Source organism: Panthera uncia, chromosome F1 (genome assembly GCF_023721935.1).
Source record: "Panthera uncia isolate 11264 chromosome F1, Puncia_PCG_1.0, whole genome shotgun sequence".
Lineage (NCBI taxonomy): Eukaryota > Metazoa > Chordata > Mammalia > Carnivora > Felidae > Panthera > Panthera uncia.
In genome coordinates, this window is record NC_064813.1 from 15,555,362 (window position 1) to 15,575,533 (window position 20,172).

The window sequence follows — 20,172 nt, forward strand, 5'->3', positions numbered from 1 at the left end:
AACATGCAATTAAGAAATATATTAATGAAATGTTTTACTCCTGGGGCATACTAAGTCTCGGGCCCAGTGTATATTTTACGTTTACAGTACAATTGAATCTGGACTAGCTATATTATTTTAAGTACTCATTAGCAACATGTGGCTAGTGTTTACCATACTGGACAGCACAGATCCAGAGATTCGATGTAATCCTAATAAAAACTGATACTTTTATGAACATCAACATGTTGATTCTAAAATGTGTTTGGAAATTGCAAGGACTAAGAACAGCAAAGGTAATATTGAAGAATAACAAAACTGGAAATACATCACCACATATTAAGACATATTATAAAACTATACTAATACAATGTGGTATGACTACAAAGACAGAGGATATAGATCAATGAAACAGAAGAGAGTCCAGAATCTTTTACAGTTACCCGACTATGACAAAGGTGACCTGATTATGATAATGATGACTGCAGAGCACTAGGGAAAAGATGGCCTTTCATTAAATGGTGCTAGGTAAAGGACATATCCTACGGGGGAAAAATGGATCTTCACCCCTAACACAGTAACAAGAATCAATTCTAGATGGATTACAGATGTAATTGTAAAATAAAATAATAAACCTTTTAGAAGAAAACACAGGAAAATATCTTCATCATCTTGGAAACAGCCAAGATTACTTAAACAAGACACACAGCAAACCAATGATGGAGGAAAAATTGATAAATGGGACTAAAAATGATGTGCTTACCTCCTCTTGATGAAAGGCAGGAGGCAATGTCGGTGAAGGTGCAAAAGGAGGTGGAGAGATAACCTTCCTTTCCTCTAGCTGGGCCATTATTTCCTTTCGTCTGCGATGTAGCTCATCTAGACTAGGATGGGGCTGAGGAGGAGGAGGAAGCCGGCTATAAGGAGGCTCCTGAAAATGCAAAGTTTAGTAAAAACTGAGAATTTCAGAACACATTAATTCATTTAGCACATATTTTAAATAGACAGCAACTTGTATATTCATCTCAATATGTGAAAATCCTGAGACTTCCTGCAATAAAGCAAAACAAAATAAGTAACCCACCCAAAAAAACTCTTGAGGATTTCCCAAAGAGCTAAATTTAAGTTTCTTTTTCTTAGCCAGAGACCATAATTTCTAAATAAAGTTGGCCCTTGAACAATACAAGCTTGAATGGCAAAGGTCCACTCATAAAAATTTGTTTCCATAAATACAGTTCTGTAAATACATTTTCTCTTACGATTTTGGTAACATTTCTTCTCTAGCTTACCTTATGGTAAGAACACAGCATATAATACATATAACACACAAAATATGCGTTAACCAACTATTTATGTTATTGGTAAAGGCTTCTGGTCAACAGTAGGCTATTAGCAGTTAAGTCTTCAGGGAGTCAAAAGTTATTACATGGGTTTTTGATTGCATGAGGCAGGGTTCTGCCCCTTAACGCCTGCATGGTTCAAGGGTCAATGTAGATATAGAAATGTTAAATAAACTATCTAAACTTCAGAGACTAAGAAGAGTTAGTGGGAGTGGGGTGGGGTTTTTTATCCCTTTTAATGGTTTAAAAAAAACCAAACAAACCCCAAAATCCTACCCAAATTGTGAAAAGATGTAAAAAAGGAAGGGGGGGGGTTTCTTACAAAAAAGAATTAATCAAAGGGTTATTACCATGGCTAAAAGGTATATCACTGCAACAACAATCAAATTAAATCTATATAGGAAGAAAAAAGCCCAGCATACTCTGATGTACGAAGGTCTGATCTGAGTTGGATGGGGAGCCACTGGATAGTAACCCTCCATCTGTTGGTATCTTTCTCTGGATTCTGGCACATAGGATGGCACTGCTGCAGGTGGAATCTCAATGGGAATAGGACTTTCTCGGAAAATCTCCTCTCTTGTGTACGACTGAGCAGGGTACACTCGGCGGCCATCATAGTGTGGCGGGTACATAGGTGGATACTGTTGTGGCTGTGTGCCATACTGAGAGTTTACTACACGATCCTGGAGATAGGGTGGATAGTGATCCAAGTAGGGAGGACCAGGTTCAGGAGCAGATGGTGGCGGTCTGACAAAGCGGGACATACACTGTGGTGGTGGAGTGTAGTACATACCTGTACAATGCAGAGGAGGAACCAAAAGCAACAATAAGCCAATCTATCTTTTCATATTTTCCCTTCTGAAATATCTCAACACTAAAGAATTAAAAATCCATTTCTTTAGGTTTTCCCTTCTGCTTATGTCGTCAGGCTAACTTTATGAAAAATAAGCAGAAATTAACCTTAATCCTTAAAAGTCATCAAAAAACCTAATCTATTTATAATCTACAATAGCAGACTGGCTCTCTCAACTGACCATCTTTCTGGTGTGCCTTAACGCGATGCAAACATTGGAAACCAAAAGACTACCTTCCCTTGAGACTTGGGTTCCACAAATCACTCACACGAATTCTGAATGTGAAACTGAGTTAACTAGAAAGCAACATGGCACACAAACTGTGTGCATAGTAGCTATTGCATAGCTCTAGAATTCTTGAGACAAAAGTTGTGGCAGTAGCTTCCTAATTTTCAGACTTTTGTCTCAAGTGATGTGATCCTGGTGCACAGGTAGGACCCCAAAATTCTATTTCTACAGCTTCCTCATTGTAATTGGGCTTTTTTAGTAGCTACTTCTGAGAGTCATTCCTGGAGGCCTAGCTTAAGCCTACTTCTCCAATACTTCCACTGATTTTGTGGGTATCTAAATGCCATGCATTAAACCTCTTTCTGCTTAATGCAGCAAGAATGATTTCTGTTATCTGCCAGTGGACCCTGACTGATACAATGTATTTAAGTACTCAAAAGTACTTGAGTTTTTCCTGTGATGGATGGCCCAAAGGAAGATACAAAAACCTTTCATCATATTTTTATGTGTACTGACAATGTCATACCAATTTAAAGCTATTCTTTTGAAAGCAGAGAAGGCATTTCTGATTCAAAGTTAAGATAGCCTTGGGGAAAAAAGGAGAACATCTTTAATCTATCCCAGTTTAAAAAATAATAGCACTACACTGTCTCTGACAGAGATCCAACACTTTAGTTTAAACAGCAGTGTTCATGTTTTTTCATAGCAATTGTGTATGTGAAGCCTCTTGGTCATCTCCTCTATTATCCATACCTGGTATTATCATTAAAACTGGCTAATTTTTCAAATTTGCCTATTTCCTTTAATCCCTTCTTCTTTCTGAACGCACTAATCTAGGCCTCAATACTCAAAACCTGGTTTAACAACAGTCTCCTTACTACTCCTTGACTCTAGACTGTCATCTTTGCAATCCACTTGTAAATTTATCTTTCTATTCCCATACCTCTAGTTAGAGCATTCTTCCATAAAGTCTTTTTGATTCCTTAATTCTCAGTGATCTCCCTTGAGTCTTGCAGTTCATCTCTCCCACATTAATATTAACTACCACAATGGAACACTGAATTTTAAACACACACATGCCCACATATATATACAACATATGTACGCTCACACTATCCTTTATTAATATTGATTCTACACTATCAAGTCTCTATACCATGTATGCTGCATTATTCTCATAAATGTTACAGGGCCCCCAAAAGTATTATGTGATAACTGAAAAACATAGTGTGTGTACCCACCATAATATTCTTTCCATGGTCTACTTGGGCGACTTGTTATTTCCACAAATATATGCACATATTTAATATACAACTAGCTTTCAGTGATTTGGGCAGTTGGTTTATTTATAAAGCTTTGCTAACTCACTTATTTTATACTATTTAGTTGATCATAAAGTCTCAACTTTTTCTACAGTATTAAATAAGTGCATTTATTTACCTTGAGGCTTCTGTAAATATGATCACTCTTTCTTGGAATTGTTCTAACTCCTAAGAAAAGTAAGCAACATAAATAAAAGATCATTACCCTGCTGATAAGGTGCTGGTTCAAATGGTGGGGCAGCTCCTCGAGGATCCTGATAATAAACATCTGCCTGTTGCGCTGGATATAACTGAGAACCCCGTGGGACCATCTGAAGGGGTTTGGTGACAGGCATGGGAGGCAAGTCTGTTGGCCCCCTTGGAGGTACAGGATGTGGATTCACAGGTAAGGCAGAAATACTCTTAGGGACAGATTCCAGCCTAAAAGAATAAAATTCCAAAGGTCAACTTTAAGGTCTCAAAAATACTTCTAATATACACATATTGTAAATGTAAAAAAAAAAAAAAAAAAAAAAAAAAAAAAAAAAGCCTCAATTTGGGTAACTTTTTCTTTTTTTATTTATTTTGAGTGGGGGCGGGGGGCAGGGTGGGGACACGAATGCATGGGTGAGCAGGAGGGGCACAGAGAGAATCCCAAGCATGCTCCATGCTGTGAGTGCCTGAACCCACAAACCGAGAGATCATAACCTGAACCAAAATCAAGAGTCAGATGCCCAACCAACTGAGCCACCCAGGCACCCCGGAAAACTGTTTTTTCCTAATAGTCATTTCTTTTACAAAATTTGTAAACTTTGACCTTATCTCACTTATGCTAATTATTTCTTAAAACGAACTGGCATAGAAAATAAACAAAATATAGCCAAAAATGAGTTTTGTTTTTTTTTTAAACCAAAACACTGATTATCTTTCTTCCCTCTACTTTGTTTATAAAGGAGAAATTTTAAATAAAAATTAGGAAAAATAACGTACAAGTCAGGAGGGGATCCAGGGGCACTACTGCTCAGATGATCTATCTTTCCTGGTTTCAGACTAGAATCGTAGGTGGGGTCTGTCCCTCGTGGAATCAGCTGTGTTACCGTATTCCCTGCTGATACAATTCCATTTGGCAGAGCGGGGGTTTTTCTGCTAGGCAGATCCACTGCACCTTCATCTGGAAGGACAGCTGCTGAGGGCAGGCCCACCTCATTAAGTTGACCCAAAGAGGCACTCAGGGGTCTTCTGGGAACCAGGCGTTTGTTCATTTTACGAAACCTATATAAAAAGCAAAAGCATACACCAAAACCCAAAATTATAAAAGCGAAACCAAGCACTAAAATGTATTTAAGAAACAGATACAAAAGGAAAAGATGCCAAGAACATTACTTTCTGGAAATACTCTTGAAACACTGGCTGTAGCTATCAACCTGAAAACTATTATGTGTGTATACCCTATAAAATGTCAGGCAACACATGAAGTATAAAATTCCTTATAAGTATTTGTAACATTACTAATCATATTAATATTTGTATTATAACTTACTTTATTGTAAGTTCTATTTCTCAAACATATTTAGAGGGGGTAAGGAAAATCTTTAGAAGACAGTTTCTGAAATATTTTGCTTTAGCTTCCCCACGAATGCCGTGGGATACAGTGACTCTATACTGTAACAATAAAACATAAAGCCTGTGTACAGAGGAAATTTTGCCATTTATTCCAGTAATTTTTTTTTTTTTTTTTTAATTTTAGAGAGAGAGCATGATGGGGGCAGAGGGAAAGAGTGAGAAAGAGAGAGTCCCAAGTAGGCTCCACGTTCAGCACAGAGTCCAACGCAGGGCTCGATCCCACAACCCTGGGGGGATAATGACCTGAGCCAAAACCAAGAGTCGGATGCTCAATACACTGAGCCACACAGGCTCTCCTCCATTAAAATTTGTATATAATCAAGAATAGTAATTTGTATCAGATACGATTCAGAGATGCTGATGCTATGTATGCCTACACAAAATTGAAATTATTCTAAAAGTGGATTAGTGAAAACATAATGCCTAAATATAAACAGATACTGCAGTATAAAAGGCATGTAGATTGTAAATCTAACCACAGGAAAAATATTAAGCCAAGCCATCAGCCTCTACTACCCTTGTTCCTCAACGATGAAAGCAAATGTATTTACTCTTGCTAGAGCACTTTAAAAAATAATCTCAAAGACAAACTCCCATAAGAATAATGCTATTTTTCCAAATGTTTCCCATATTGGACAAATTTTATAGGGGTGGGGAGGAGACACTACTCCTCAGACATAACCACTGTTAGCAGTTTGGTACATAATCCTGCAGATTTTCCACTCCACACACTGCCTTAATATGTATGTAAGATTGTTATTAACAGAAATAGGGTTGTAACTTCTTCCTTTCACATTCTGGATATTCCCTTACGTTGGTACATTTTAGGCTATTCCTATTTTTTGCTAAAAAAAATGCAGTAACAGGTGCTTCTGTACATGTACTTGCGACCTTGTGTAACTAACTAGAAGCAGAACAGCTAAGTCTACTTACTCTATGCACATTAGAAACTGTTATAATGTTCCAAAACTATTATAACTCCTACTGGTAATATTTTAAAAAATGTCCTTTTTCATTATCTTATCACACACTGGGTAGTATTACAGTCTCTATGAATTTGATAGTTCAAAATATAATTTTGTCTTAATTTGTATTTAACAATCAATGAAGTTGAACATACTTTTACATGTTTATTACTATTTCTTCTGTGAAGTGCTTATATGTTCATGAGCCATATATTTACTGGTTCTTCGCTTTCTTACAGATTTGTAGCAACTCATTTTGTGTTAGGGGTACGTCCTCTGTATGTCATTTCCCCAGCAATCTTTTTTTTGAATTCTGGCGTTTGGGCCTTATCTTAACTTTTCTGTAATCAAATTTATCAGTCTTCTCCTTTATGGATGCTGGGTTGTCATTCTTGAAAAAATCCTTTCCTATTGTAAGATTAGGTTAACAAAAACAGCAAAGATCCCTAAGTAGTGTATCATTTCCTTCTTAAAGATTTAGATCTCTGATACGTGTCTGGCATTCTTTCTAGATTTTCCATAGTACTTCATTGATCTAGCTATTCCTATGCTAAAACCAGTCTCTATATGCACTTCAGCTCATAATACACTTTAAAAGTTGATAGTCTAGTCCAGTCTGTTGAAAACTTCTTTTTTTCAGAATTTCTCTGGCTGTTTGCACATATTTACTTTTCCCAATGAATGATTTTGTTAGATCCTAACAATCATCATGTTAAGGTTTTGATTGAGATTTCACTGAATTTACTGAGAAAATAAAACCTGTATAATGGGAATTTTTATCCAAGAACACAGTATCCTTCTTTATTTATTCAATTCTTCTCTTTTTTAATTTAATTTTATTTTTTGAAAGATTTTTTTAGGGGCGCCTCGGTGGCTCAGTCAGTTAAGCATCTGACTTTGGCTCAGGTCATGATCTCACGGTTTGTGGGTTTGAGCCCCGCACTGGGTTCTGTGCTGACAGTTTAGAGCCTGAAGCCTGCTTCTGATTCTGTCTCTCTCTCTGACCCCCGACCCCATGTTTATTTTTGAGAGAAAGAGAGAGAGAGAGCGCGTGCATGCACATGTGCACACACAAGCAGGGGAAGGGCAGACAGACAATCCCAAGGAGGCTCCATGCTGTCAGCACAGAGACCGATGCAAGGCTTGAATTCACAATCTGAGAGACAATGACCTCGGCTTAAATCAAGAGTTGGAGGCTTAACCAAGTGAGCCACCTAGGTGCCCCTATTCAATTCTTATTTGCCTAGGTAGCTTACTAATTCAATTTACACCGGTCCTCAATATTTCTTGTTAATTTTTTATTTGGTATTTGTTGTTGTTGGTGGTGGTGGTGGTGGTAATGCCAACGGGAGCTTTATTTTCCATTCTGGTTATGTTTCCCATCTTAGTTTATATGAGTACAATTCATTTTCTTTTCTTTCTACTATGTGCTGGAAAATTTAACATCAGTGGAATTATTTGATCTCTGAAATTTAAAAGAATCTGGGAAATTTAAAAGAATCTGGGAAGTTAAGCCTGGCAATAAAATAATTTCTTGAATTGAGCAAAGGGCAAGTTTTTCCACTGGAAATACATTATTCAATTATTTAAAATCAGTAAGTTAGAATGGATGAAAATTCTTAAGAGTTTTAATTTTGGGGGGAAAGTGCAAATGACTCACTTCTATATTTAGTTTCCTATTTGTGGGCACGATGTAATGAAAGCTGAAGAAACTGCTTCAGTTTTCTTAATTTTTACAATTCTGTATTACTTTCTAAATATTTCCCATTCATTAAAGAGAATGCAACTACTCTTTTTCTGTTTCTCAACAGTGGCAAATTATTCTACTTAGTAACTCTACCTTATTTTATAACAAGTTATTAGAAAGTTGAATTTGATAACCTTTACACTTACTTCTCCAGTTCCTCCTGTGAGTGTGCAAATGTACAGCTGGCCCCACGCGGACATCCTCCCCTCTGCTTCATATCTCGACACATGTATGTTTTATATTTGCTGTGCTGTGGAGGCTGAGACCAAAATTAAAACATTAGACGCTGACTTCAGACTAACTCACACAATTATCTAGACTGTGCAGAGCAAAAAGCCACTTAGAAAGTCATTCTGTCTAAAGTCTAGGAGTCCAAAAATAATTAATTAAAAGAACGGAGTCCTGATTTTTTCATATGTTGGCATAACGTCTCAAACATGTAACATCACATAAATCCTGGATTAAACGTCATAAGGGCTTTATGACTTTCTTTCCAGGTTCTATAATGGACAAACCACTGGAGTTTAGGACCTTCAAATGTCTAATGTATGTCCTAATATTTGTTTTGGACAATATTTAGTATAGCTATACTTCCAATGATGTTTTCCTATGAGACAACACAAATCTATAGTAGGCTCCATACCTGAAAAATACTCTGCAAACAATTCTTGATATGCAGAAGAACATACCAAGGACTTACAATATTTCTAAAAGTACAAATGAAACTTATTATTTGCAACTACCATACAAGACAAGGAGGATGGACGTGGGGAGTTAATGAGGTATCAAACATAATACTAAGTTAAATGAAATTTGATGCATTTTATCACTTTTTGCAGAACTTAGATTAATCTTATTATTTTTGTTACATTCTTTATGATGTCTAATGGAACAGAGATTTAAAAATAAGTTTTTAATCTTTATTTCTTATCATAAAATAAAGTCTGGTCTATGCTTAGACTATTCAAGAATTGTACCCATATTATTCTACTCAGCAGAATACTTTTTAAAAACGACTTTTAAGCAATCTCTATATCCAACATGGGGCTTGAACTCACAACCCCAAGATCAAGAGTGCTCTACCAACTGAACCTGTCAGGCGTCCCGCCACCCCCCAACTCAGCAGGATATGTTTAATATTTCTTGCCTCTCAAAGAAAAAAGAAATATTGAAGAAGCTACTGTGTGTGTGTTTTTTTAATTTAAATATTTATTTCAGGGGCGGGGAGCACAGAGAGAGAGAGGGAGAGAATCTCAAGCAGGTTCCATGTTGTTCAGCTCAGAGCCTGATGTGGGGCTTGAATTCACGAACCTAATTATGATGTGAACCGAAATCAAGAGTCAGACGCTTATCTGACTGAGCCACCCAGGCGCCCCGGAGAAGCTGTTGTTAATATCTACCCAAACCCTATAAATTAATATAAAATTTTAATTTCACAAGCTTACGAATGCAAAATAGAAGATCTAATAACTCTAACATAAATCCTGAGGGCAAAATAAAATTATTGGGAATAAAATTAAAAACCAACCATAACATAAGCTCTTACATTTTACTGCCATACACTTCATTTAAAAGTATTTGAAGAAAATTTGGCCCACTGGCACAACAGACATTATATGGATAAAAAATGTTAAAATACTGCTATGGAAGAAGTATTTACAAATATGTGAACAGTACTGGACAGATACAGCATTAAAAAGTGATATATATTGTCTAATTGAAATAGAATAGGAACCAAAGAGAATCATTTACTTAAATACATACCTTTACACACAATCAAATGCTGCTATATATTCAATGTGAAACATGACTCCAATACAACATTAGATCAACAGGATTATTTAATTTCATTGTTGCCACATAAGATTACTAGACTAATCCATTAAATTGGCTGCTCACCATACTAATTTACAGTTCTACAGTCATAGTCTCAAAATATTCATGTCATCTTGTCGGCTTTGTATCTGTCACAACATCCACAGTGCCTTACTTCTAAGTTTCAAACATTCCCCTTACCTGCTGTTGGTCTGCTCCCTTTTTGCTATGGTTCTGGATATAGTCTACCAGACCATGGACCACCGTACGCACAGCCACCAGCCCATTTTCTAGCTGTTCCCAAGTGGGAGGAGGAGCATCTACATAACAAATTAAAAAAAATTTTCAGTGATGCTATTTGACGTTCCCACTATGGAACTAATTAAAAGAGTTAGTATCAGAACTTCAGTGAAATCAAGTTAGGCTTCATGTAGCTTTTCAGGTAATAACTTATTTGCCTAAACATCATTTTAAGGAATGGACTGTAAACTAAAATAACTACAGGGACAGGGAAGCTAACATAAAGAAATTAAGTACACCAGACAATAAATGGCGACTGCCATTAGACCCTTCGTGTTGGAAATGACAATAGAAGAGTGACAGGGGCTGTGCTGAACTGGAGTATGTCCCACATCTATGGTTGTGGTTACCTGTCAACTTTAGTGGATTGCTATGATGTGATGATGCAAAGCTAGCACTGCCAGATACACACTGTTCCCTAAGCAAAACTGAAATTTGAGATTTTCACGTAAAATTACCAAGTTTGTAGGTATCAGAATCTAAAAAATTCAGAATATTATTCAGATCCATACTGTGTGGTCCAAACAAAACTTAATAGTGGACTAACCAATCTGTAATGTCCATTTTGAAATTCTGCATAAATCAAGTATTGGTAAACAGAATGTTTACGAAGTTTAATAGAAGAGTTAACTATATAAAGCAACTCTACTATATATCTTCATTTAGTAAGTATCTGTCCAGTGCCAGCACTGTGATTTTATAAAGGAAAAGTTAACCACAAATATGTTCTCTAAGAGAAAATATAAAAAAAAGGGAGAAGACAAATAGATAACTTCCTGTTGGAGACATTCTGAAAGACTTCTAGGTGATGGCAAGTGAATGAGGCTTTGAAGGGGACGTGGAGTTTCACTTGGAAACAAAATGAAGATGTAGAGAAGGTGAAGAGAAAAGTCATACAAAAGGTATTTTTCAGAATACCTACTAATAAGTCGTAGGTATTGTTCTAGTTGCTGGGGAAGCAGTAGTGATCAAAACAAAAATCCATTATATTGAAAGAGAGGAGACAGACAATAAAATAACCAAAATACAAACTATTTACATAATGATGACTTGGATAAATGGAGCAAAGAGGGGAAGTGGGACGGGTATGTGTAAAATTTTAGACTGGGTGGCCTGAGAAGGTCTCCTTAAGAAGGTCACATTTGATTAAAGACCTGAAAGAAGGGCATGAGTACGTCTTGTGGATATATCAGGAGAAAAATGTTCTAGGGAAAGGGAAGAATAAGTGAGAAGGCTTTGATGTGGTAGGATGCCTGGCATGTTCTGTAGAGGTGAAACTGGAAAGGAATGAATCAGGTGGAAAAGAATAGGAGACAAGGTTAGAAAGAAGTAAAGAACCCCAGATCATGTGGGGCCTGGTAGGTCACGGGCAAGAGTTTCACTTTTAGTGAATGATGGAAACCATCAGAGAACTTTTGAGCAGAGGGTTAAGAGAATCACTCTGGCTCCTATGCTAAAAACAGACAGACAACAGGAAGCTATTCCATAATCCCTGAAGAGAGATGAGTGGTAATAGTGAAGGTGATAAGCAGATGGATTTTGAAGGGAGGGCCTACAGAATATGCTGTTGGATCAGATGTACATATGAGAGAAAAAAAAGTTATGGAGATCTCTAAGGTGTTTGCACGGAGAAAATGAAATGGAAGGTTGGAGCTGCCACTAAAAGGAATGGGAGTGGGGTGGGAGCAGTGCTTAGAGCTCACTTTTGGACAGATTAAGTCTGAAATTCATACTAGACATTCAAGTAGACCTTCTGGATATTGAGCGAGAAGGTGGATATACAAAAGAATTCAGGAAGGAGGTTTGGGCTGGATATAATACATGTTTCTCAGATACTTTTTTTGTTGTTGTTGTTCATTTATTTATTTTGAGAGAAAGAGGGGGAGAGAGGCAGAGGGAAAGAGAAAATCCCAAGCAGGCTCTGCTCTGTCAACGCAGAACCCGATGTGGTGGCACCCAATCTCCCGAACCGTGAGATCACAACCTGAGCCCAAATCAAGAGTTGGAAGCTTAACCTACTGAGCCACCGGGTGCTCCTGTTTCACAGATTCAAAATCAAGTGCTACATACACCATTATTTTGTGTGTCACCAAAACAGAAAAATATATTGTTAATTAGATTATCATGTCATTATTTATACAGATGCATCCCAATTTCAGAAATGCTAAGATCTGAAAAAAATGTGGGCTTCAGAACTGATGAAATATAGTAAATTTGTGAGTTGTATAAATACTATTTAAAGCTATGAGACTAGAGATTATCTAGGGAATGGGTATAAACAGAAAAGAGATACATGGATTAAACTATGGGAGCAATCCAAAAATTAGAGGCTATGAAGATGAGAAATCAGCTCAGAAAGGAGGCTCAGGAGGGTCCAGTAAAATGAGAAGGAAACCGTGGTGGCTTAGAAGCCGAGTGAAGAAAGTATTAAAGAGGATCAGACAGTGAACAACAACATTAGATGCTGCTAACAGGTCAAAAAAAATGAGAACCAAGAAGTGATGTTTGAACTAAGTACATGGAAGTCACTTGTGACCTTGACAAAGCAGTTTTGGTTGAATAGTGGAGATAAATGCCTGATTGGAGTGAGTCCAACAGCAGGCAAAAAAAAAAAAAAGGAGGGGGGGGGACGGGGAGCTGTGTTTGTTGACAGAAATACTCTAGTAGAGAAGGAAACTTGGTGATATAAAAAAGAGGATACTGGAGTGACATACTTGTCAAAACGGTATTAGAACATGAGATGAGAGAGGGGCCTTAGCTTAGAGGCACAATTTATCCACTGTCACACAAGGAGAGCAGAAAACACTGTCAGGAATGCAGACAGACAGGCTGGTGGTGGGTGGGGCAGTGAACGTGAGGAAGTGCTCTTTTGATTGCTCAGAATAAGAAAGCACAGTAGTGAAAAAAGAAAAATGACTGAGTTCTAGGAATATATCTGACCTGGTTTGATTAAGCAATTTTGGTAGTAAATCCTATTAAGGCACGTTGATAAAAACCAGAGGGCCCTGAAGGCCACTGTCAAGAGTTCCAAACCTTATTCAATAAAGCAATGGGGTGCCACTGAAAGTTTATGAGCATAGAAATAAGATCAGAGATGTGATTTATTTTGCAGCAGTAAGTGGACTGGATTGGAAGAATTAAAAGAACAGAGGAAAATGGAAGTCATTTGGTCTTGGGGAAAATAATGCAGCCCTCACCCAGGCAGTATTAACAGGCATGGGATAGAGGGAGATTGTGAAAAAAGATAGATTCTATTGTCTGAAATGGTATGTAGAGCAAGTGAAAGGCAAAGATATGAACTAGGACAAAAGACTCAGGTTTTAAGTGTAAATACCTCAGACAGTGAGGTCATTTAACAGAGAAAACACAGGAAGAGCTGGTATCAAGTGAAGAAGAATTTGTGCTGAAGAACAAAGAGGAGATGATGGAGAATCTCAGAAAGCATTTGTAAAGTAAGTCTGGAGTGATGAAGAGATAACAGCGTTAGAGATAATTTGGGAATCTGTTCTCTACAGAGAGTAACAAATGACCATCACCAATAGAATGCAGAGAAAACAAAATTCTAAGAATACAACTGGCCTACTCCTCAGTGGGCAAGAGAGGAAAGAGTGGTCAAAGTAAGCATATCTTTATAATAAGGGATAAGGAGTTTTTTTGTTTTGTTTTGAGGGAGAGAAAGCATGTATAGAGGGAGAGAGAGAATCCCAAGCAGGCTCCATGCTGTCCAGAGCCGAGCCTGACATGGGGCTCGATCTCATGAACCGAGAGATCATGACCTAACCGACTGAGCCACCCAGGCGCCCCAGGAAAATTCTATATTAAAAATTAGTTAACAACATCATCAAACGCTAAAGAGAATTCAAGTAATTTGAGGACTGAGAAAAAGCCTTTGGAATAAGAAATGGGATAAATTGCTAGTGAATGGTAAGAGTTTTAGCCAAGTAGCATGAATAAAACACAGGGACAGCAATAGGACATAAGGATTTTAAAATACCTTAGATGTGAAAAATGAAGGTTGAGTGATTTTCAGGTCAAGGGGAAGGAGTAGGAAAAGGGCTGATAAAGTAAAAATATGCAAGAGAGGATACTTGATGAATGAGACACCATTATCACAGAGAAGGAAAAATCTGGGACCAAGAAAATGCAACTAAGGACATATGAAAAATATGAAATATATATAGAATTGCATTTCTATATGTATGTGTGTATGTATGGACGTATGGGTGAACTCAAGCTCACACATACATAGTGAGACAAAATGAGAGAACTTGAGTTTTGTCAAAGCAGATGAGAATGGTAAATACAGCATAATTTTGTGATGCAAGAAAGAGAAAACAAAAAGGATCCCAGAGTGAATTACTTTCCTGGTCAAGTGAGCAGTACGGTAAAAAGTATTAAGTGTTAGTTGAAGCAATAAAGAGATAGATGGACAAGATCGTGGTCAGAAATTTAAATACTGTGTAAAAGGTCTGGAGTAACCACTCTGGGAAATTCTTATAGGAATGCAACAAAAGATAATTAAAAGAATCACTGAGCAGCACTGAGACACACATAGGACAGTCCACTTATTTTCCTTGGGTTTATTTACCTGGACTAGGGTCAATGTTTGCCAGTAGCTCCAAATGGGGTCTTAGTCGGTTCAAGTTTGCTGGATCTCCAGTTCGCTGGAGAGCAATTGTTAGTTCCTGAACACTTTGTGCAAAAGACGCTGGGGTCTGCAACTTAAAAAAGATAAATATTAACTTTCCAAAAACCAGATAATCCTTTTAAAATAAAAATTACTTAAAATATTGCAATCATTTTTGCAATTTATTACCTTTAACTTTACCCTCCCACACATTCCATGCTTTGGCTAGACTGGATTACCTGCTGCCTCAACAAAGCCTGCACTTCCCTGCATTCACAGCTTGACATACTGTAAACTCTCTTCCCTCTGATGCACATTCCTCAAATGTGAGACCTTTCTCAATTCCTCAATTTGGAAGTAGACTCTTACCACCTTACGTTCTTAGAGCACTATTAGTTTGGCTCTTGGAGTGCTTCCAAATAACTGAAATCTGGAGTCTCGAGATAAGGCTATACAATACCAAGAACAATGAAACTGAATTCCATCAAACTAGCTCGAGTTCAAGTTCTACTACTGACCAAAGATCATGACACTGGATATAACCTTTACAGACTCAATCTGAAGCCCAATTGCTATACAGACTAAATAATTTCAAAAGTCCACTCCAGCTTAAAAAAAAATCTTAGAATGGTTTGGGATTCTTGGAAGCGATCAGATTGTGTATTTTTCTAAAGCTTTATGACATACTTCTCACATTAACTCTCCTAAGATGGACACACACATGAACTTTAAGAGGGGAAATTGATTAGGTTATAGTGACTAAAGGGTCTTACTTGGAAACATTTAGCTCTCTATGTAGTTTATTAGTATAGATCAGAATTATTTCCCCACAAAAGATCACTCTTTAAAAGGTAATTTTAAAAAAAAGCATACATTTTAAAAAACATGAAAAATAACAGAACTATCATTTGAATGCTCACATGCTTTTATTCAATTTTTTCATCTTAGCATGCTTTTTATACACTTATATAATCAGCCATTTATGAACTTATGGTTTTGGCTACCATTAATATTATAACAAAAGCATTTTTATATTGCTACCCTTTTCATTATGAAATATTTCAAAGTGTCTAATATAATGACAACACCCATGTATCCACCACCAGGACTTAATAAAAATATTTCACTGACTTTTAAAGAAACTGAATGTTATATATCAGCTGTAGAGAGTATCAGTCCTGAAATAACTAATTTTAATCGCCATGTAACGGAGTTCTGAGCAGAAAGATAGACAACTTCTTTAACAATCTGCATATGTTCTCCTTTATAAATAATGTAGCAATTTAATGCCTTTGAGCTCATAACATTTTTGAAAGTTTGGATTATTTCCTTAAAATAAGTTCCTGGCAAGAGTAAATTTGATCAAAAGACATGAATATTTTGTTTTTATTCACTGACAAATTGTTTCCCAAAAGATCTGTAATACATTTTACAAACCATCAGCAATATATGGCAATATATGTCTCTTTGACTAATATAATAGGCAATATTTGTTATGTCACTATTTTAAAGGTGTATTTAATTATTACTGGAGTTGAGTTCTATCCTATCAGTTAAATGTATTTCCTCTTTGTGAACTGATAGTTCATGTTTCTTTGTCTACTAATTTACTATGATTATTGTTTTTCATATCACTTTTAATAAATTATCTGCACTGTCCAACACAGTAGTTATTAGCAATAAGTGGCTATTTAAGTTTAAATTAATAAAATAAAATAAAAATGTAGTTCTTCAGTTGCATGCTCACATTCTGGGTGCTAAACACCCGTGGGTGGTTAGTGATCACCAATTAGACACTGCATTTATAAAACATTTTCATTACCACAGAAAGTTCTACTGCTCTGCATGAAAAGATGCCACATACACTGCAAAGTTTGTTTACCAGTTTGTTGTAAGAAGGTCTCGGGATATTATTCGAACTATTGCTCATGATGTGAGGATACTGTTATAGGATAAATTATATAGTCTAGTTCACACAAAAAGGTCAACCTCCTTAAGAGAATCTTTATAAAAGCAAGCCAAGTTTCTCTTCAGGGTAGATAGCTACTCCTATAAGAGACCATTACTAAAGTTTCAAAACATTTTCATCAGTCAGCTGCATAATTTCAGACCTAGGAGTTGGGAGGTAGAATTTGGGCAAAAGTATCTAGAAAAGATTTATAGGACAAAAATATATTACATTGGAAATTATGTAACAGGCAGTTATAAAACACATTTTGCAACTGTCCTTTGACATCAATACACTACTCATTCAAAGAATCCTATCTTTGGGAACAGCCAAAAAAAAAAAAAAAAAAAAAAAAGTGGCAGAATAGTCCGGAAAGAGATTTTGTGGCTAAGAACATAGATTCTAGAATCACTATACCCGAGTTCAAATCCAGCCCCATCACTGATTACCTATATTACCCCCGAGAAATGTATTTAACCTCTGTCTCCTTTAATAATACCTTTAAGACCTTTAATAATACAGGTCTATTAAAAGGATTAAATGATTATCCCACGAGGCATTAGTAGGCTCTCAGTAAGTGTTAAATAGTATTATATTTAGACTACTCTTACATATTGATCTTAATTTCTGCAAATTGTGAGGTGGATTCTAATGAAAACAAGTATTTAAGGTAAAATAGTAAAAATTAATGCTATTACTGAACGTAATATATTTACATGCTGCTTTAAGACCTTTTTTTTTTTTTTGCACTTTCATATATTTCATGTTGAATTACAACAAAAACAATTACGGTATTACCCTAGCTTTAACAAAATTAAATACAGTTCTTAGAGTCAGCCATAATGGAGCTACTCTAGTACTCTTACTGATCTTTATATCATAACAAAGAACAGAAAAAGTAGAAATATATTTATTGAAAATCTGATCAAACTTAGAATGATTCAGTAACTTATTATGTGAAATTATTGTGACTGAGAATCTTAAGAAATCTCAACTTACACATCTTCCAGACCATTAAATGGCTGTTACAGGAAGACAATAAAGGCCTTTAGAAAATGGGCTTAATGATTTAACAATGATTAAAACTCAGAGAAGAAAGAAGAAAGAGAGGCAACAACAATAGAGATGGAAGACACTCAAGAAGAATACTAAAGAGTGTAGGACAAAGCGTTAGAACACTACAGTGAAATCTTTTTATTCTTTTCTTAATGTTTTTATTTATTTTTGAAGGGGAGAGAGATACAGTATGAGCAGGGGAGGGGCAGAGAGAGAGGGAGATGCAGAATTGAAAGCAGGCTCCAGGCTCGGAACTGTCAGCACAGAGCCTGATGCGGGGCTCAAACTCACGAACTGTGAGATCATGACCTGAGCTGAAGTCGAACGCTTAACCGACTGGACCACCCAGCCTCCCCTATAGTGAAATCTTATATGAATGATGTCACTTGTACATCAATTTAATTTATATGAACAAACTGGTAATGATGTGCCTAGTTATGATACTCAGCTACAGATAACATAACTTGTAAGAAGAGCCTGACATATGGTATTCACTCTAACATACATTTGTTAAATAAATAAATTACTAAATCATCAATTATCAAAACTCCAAGATGTGTCTAAGAAGTAAGGAACATAAAAGGGTCTACCTTGTCAATGATTGACTGCATATGAGACTTGTGAGACTGGTCTCCATAAAGCAATGAGGACCATTGGTCTGGTGCAATCCGTAAGCCTGCTTCCATGGCAATCTGCACTATCTGAGAGTCGTGTTCTCGCCGCAGAGCTTCATAGGTTCTAAATTCTTCCTTCAGCTGCATCAAAGAAGAGTCTTCATCACGTTTGGTGACCTAGTAAGACACACATAATCTCATGAGGCAGGTAAGAAACAAAATGAGTTTGTATTTTACATGAACACATACAGAGAACAATTTTTAATATAACAAATTTCTTTTAGCAACAATAGCAAGATAAAATGAACACACTGTTTTGCGTGTAAAATATTTCCCCCTTTATAGATGTCAAACTCTTCTGAATAGGACTTACAGAAAGAATGACTATGTGCTGGGGCAAAGTCCCAAGACTGGATAGACCTTAACACATATACAGTTTATTTAAATTGTAGGAGTATGTATATGAATTTTCCCCCTAAACGTTTATTTGTTTAGGAGAGAGAGAGAGAGAATGAGCACAAGTGGGGGAGGGGCAAAGAGAGAAGGAGAGAGAGAGAATCCCAAGCAGGCCCCAGGCTCAGCACGGTGCCCGACATGGGGCTCTATCTCACGACCCTGGGATCGTGACCTGAGCCAAAATCAGGAGTAGGACACTCAACCAACTGAAACATGTAGACCTCCCTGCATATGCATTCCTGAAAAGAAGAAAATATGTGGGGCGCCTGGCTGGCTCAGTCAGTGAGAGCATGTGACTCTTGGTCTGAGTCATGAGTTCAAGCCCCATGTTGGGTGTGGAGCCTACTTTTTTATATATACATATGTCTGTGTGTGTGTATACACGTGTGTGTGTGTGTGTGTGTGTGTGTGTGTGTATGTGTGTGTGTACACGCATATGTGTGTTAAGGTAAAATATATTCTACAGTATATTAGGATACAGGTGATCCTGGACTAGAATTAATTATTTTACTTTGATTTGTTGAGCCTTTGGCCTAAACCCCACTTGACTCAAAATGTAACGATATAACAAAAATAACAGCAGTAACTACCTCAACAAGCTTAGAGAATTCAATGAGTTAATATGTCAATATGATGGTTAATAAGTTAACACACTGACTAGCACATGCTAAGGGCTCAATAAGTGTTAATCATTTTAATCACTAAAAGATATTATCATCATTATTATTTTGCACTTTCTGATGGTGGCCTGGACTGCAAAACTCCATGGAAAATTAAGCTAAGCACAGATTATTCATTTTTAGAATCATGCCAGCATCTGAATGGTGCTCTGTTAGGAGTACCACCTAGCTCAACGCCAAGCAAGCCCAACAGTAATAATCCACAGTTATGAAGAAGAAACATACATTGCTTTTTTCACAATAACTGCATGAGTATTTTTTTCTTTTTTAAAAATCATTGCTTTATTTTCGTAAGGTCTCAATTTCCTCTAGTAGAAAATTTTCATTTTTTTTCCATCAAAGAAAAACTACAGAATATGTTAGTCAAGATTTCTAGGTCACACTGACATTATATTTTAAAATGTATTCCATACTATGTGGCAATGAGAAAAAATGAAATATGGCCTTTTGTAGCAACATGGATGGAACTGGAGAGTGTGATGCTAAGTGAAATAAGCCATACAGAGAAAGACAGATACCATATGGTTTCACTCTTATGTGGATCCTGAGAAACATAACAGAAACCCATGGGGGAGGGGAAGGAAAAAAAAAAAAAAAAAAAAAAGAGGTTAGAGTGGGAGAGAGCCAAAGCATAAGAGA

At 36.6% G+C, this 20,172-nt stretch overlaps 1 protein-coding gene across 6 annotated transcripts in view; it reads right to left on the minus strand.

The window, feature by feature from the left end:
- The window catches only part of RC3H1 (ring finger and CCCH-type domains 1), an 85,276-nt gene that overhangs the window by 21,180 nt on the left and 43,924 nt on the right, over positions 1–20,172 (minus strand). For all 6 annotated transcript variants that reach the window (XM_049633991.1, XM_049633993.1, XM_049633995.1 and 3 more), the window contains 8 exons: positions 18,374–18,574; positions 14,741–14,873; positions 10,054–10,172; positions 8,184–8,296; positions 4,693–4,974; positions 3,929–4,143; positions 1,742–2,112; positions 743–910 (listed from right to left, as the gene is read on the minus strand). In XM_049633991.1, coding sequence (XP_049489948.1) covers positions 743–910; positions 1,742–2,112; positions 3,929–4,143; positions 4,693–4,974; positions 8,184–8,296; positions 10,054–10,172; positions 14,741–14,873; positions 18,374–18,574 — 1,602 coding nt within the window. The remainder of the gene's footprint in view (positions 1–742; positions 911–1,741; positions 2,113–3,928; positions 4,144–4,692; positions 4,975–8,183; positions 8,297–10,053; positions 10,173–14,740; positions 14,874–18,373; positions 18,575–20,172) is intronic.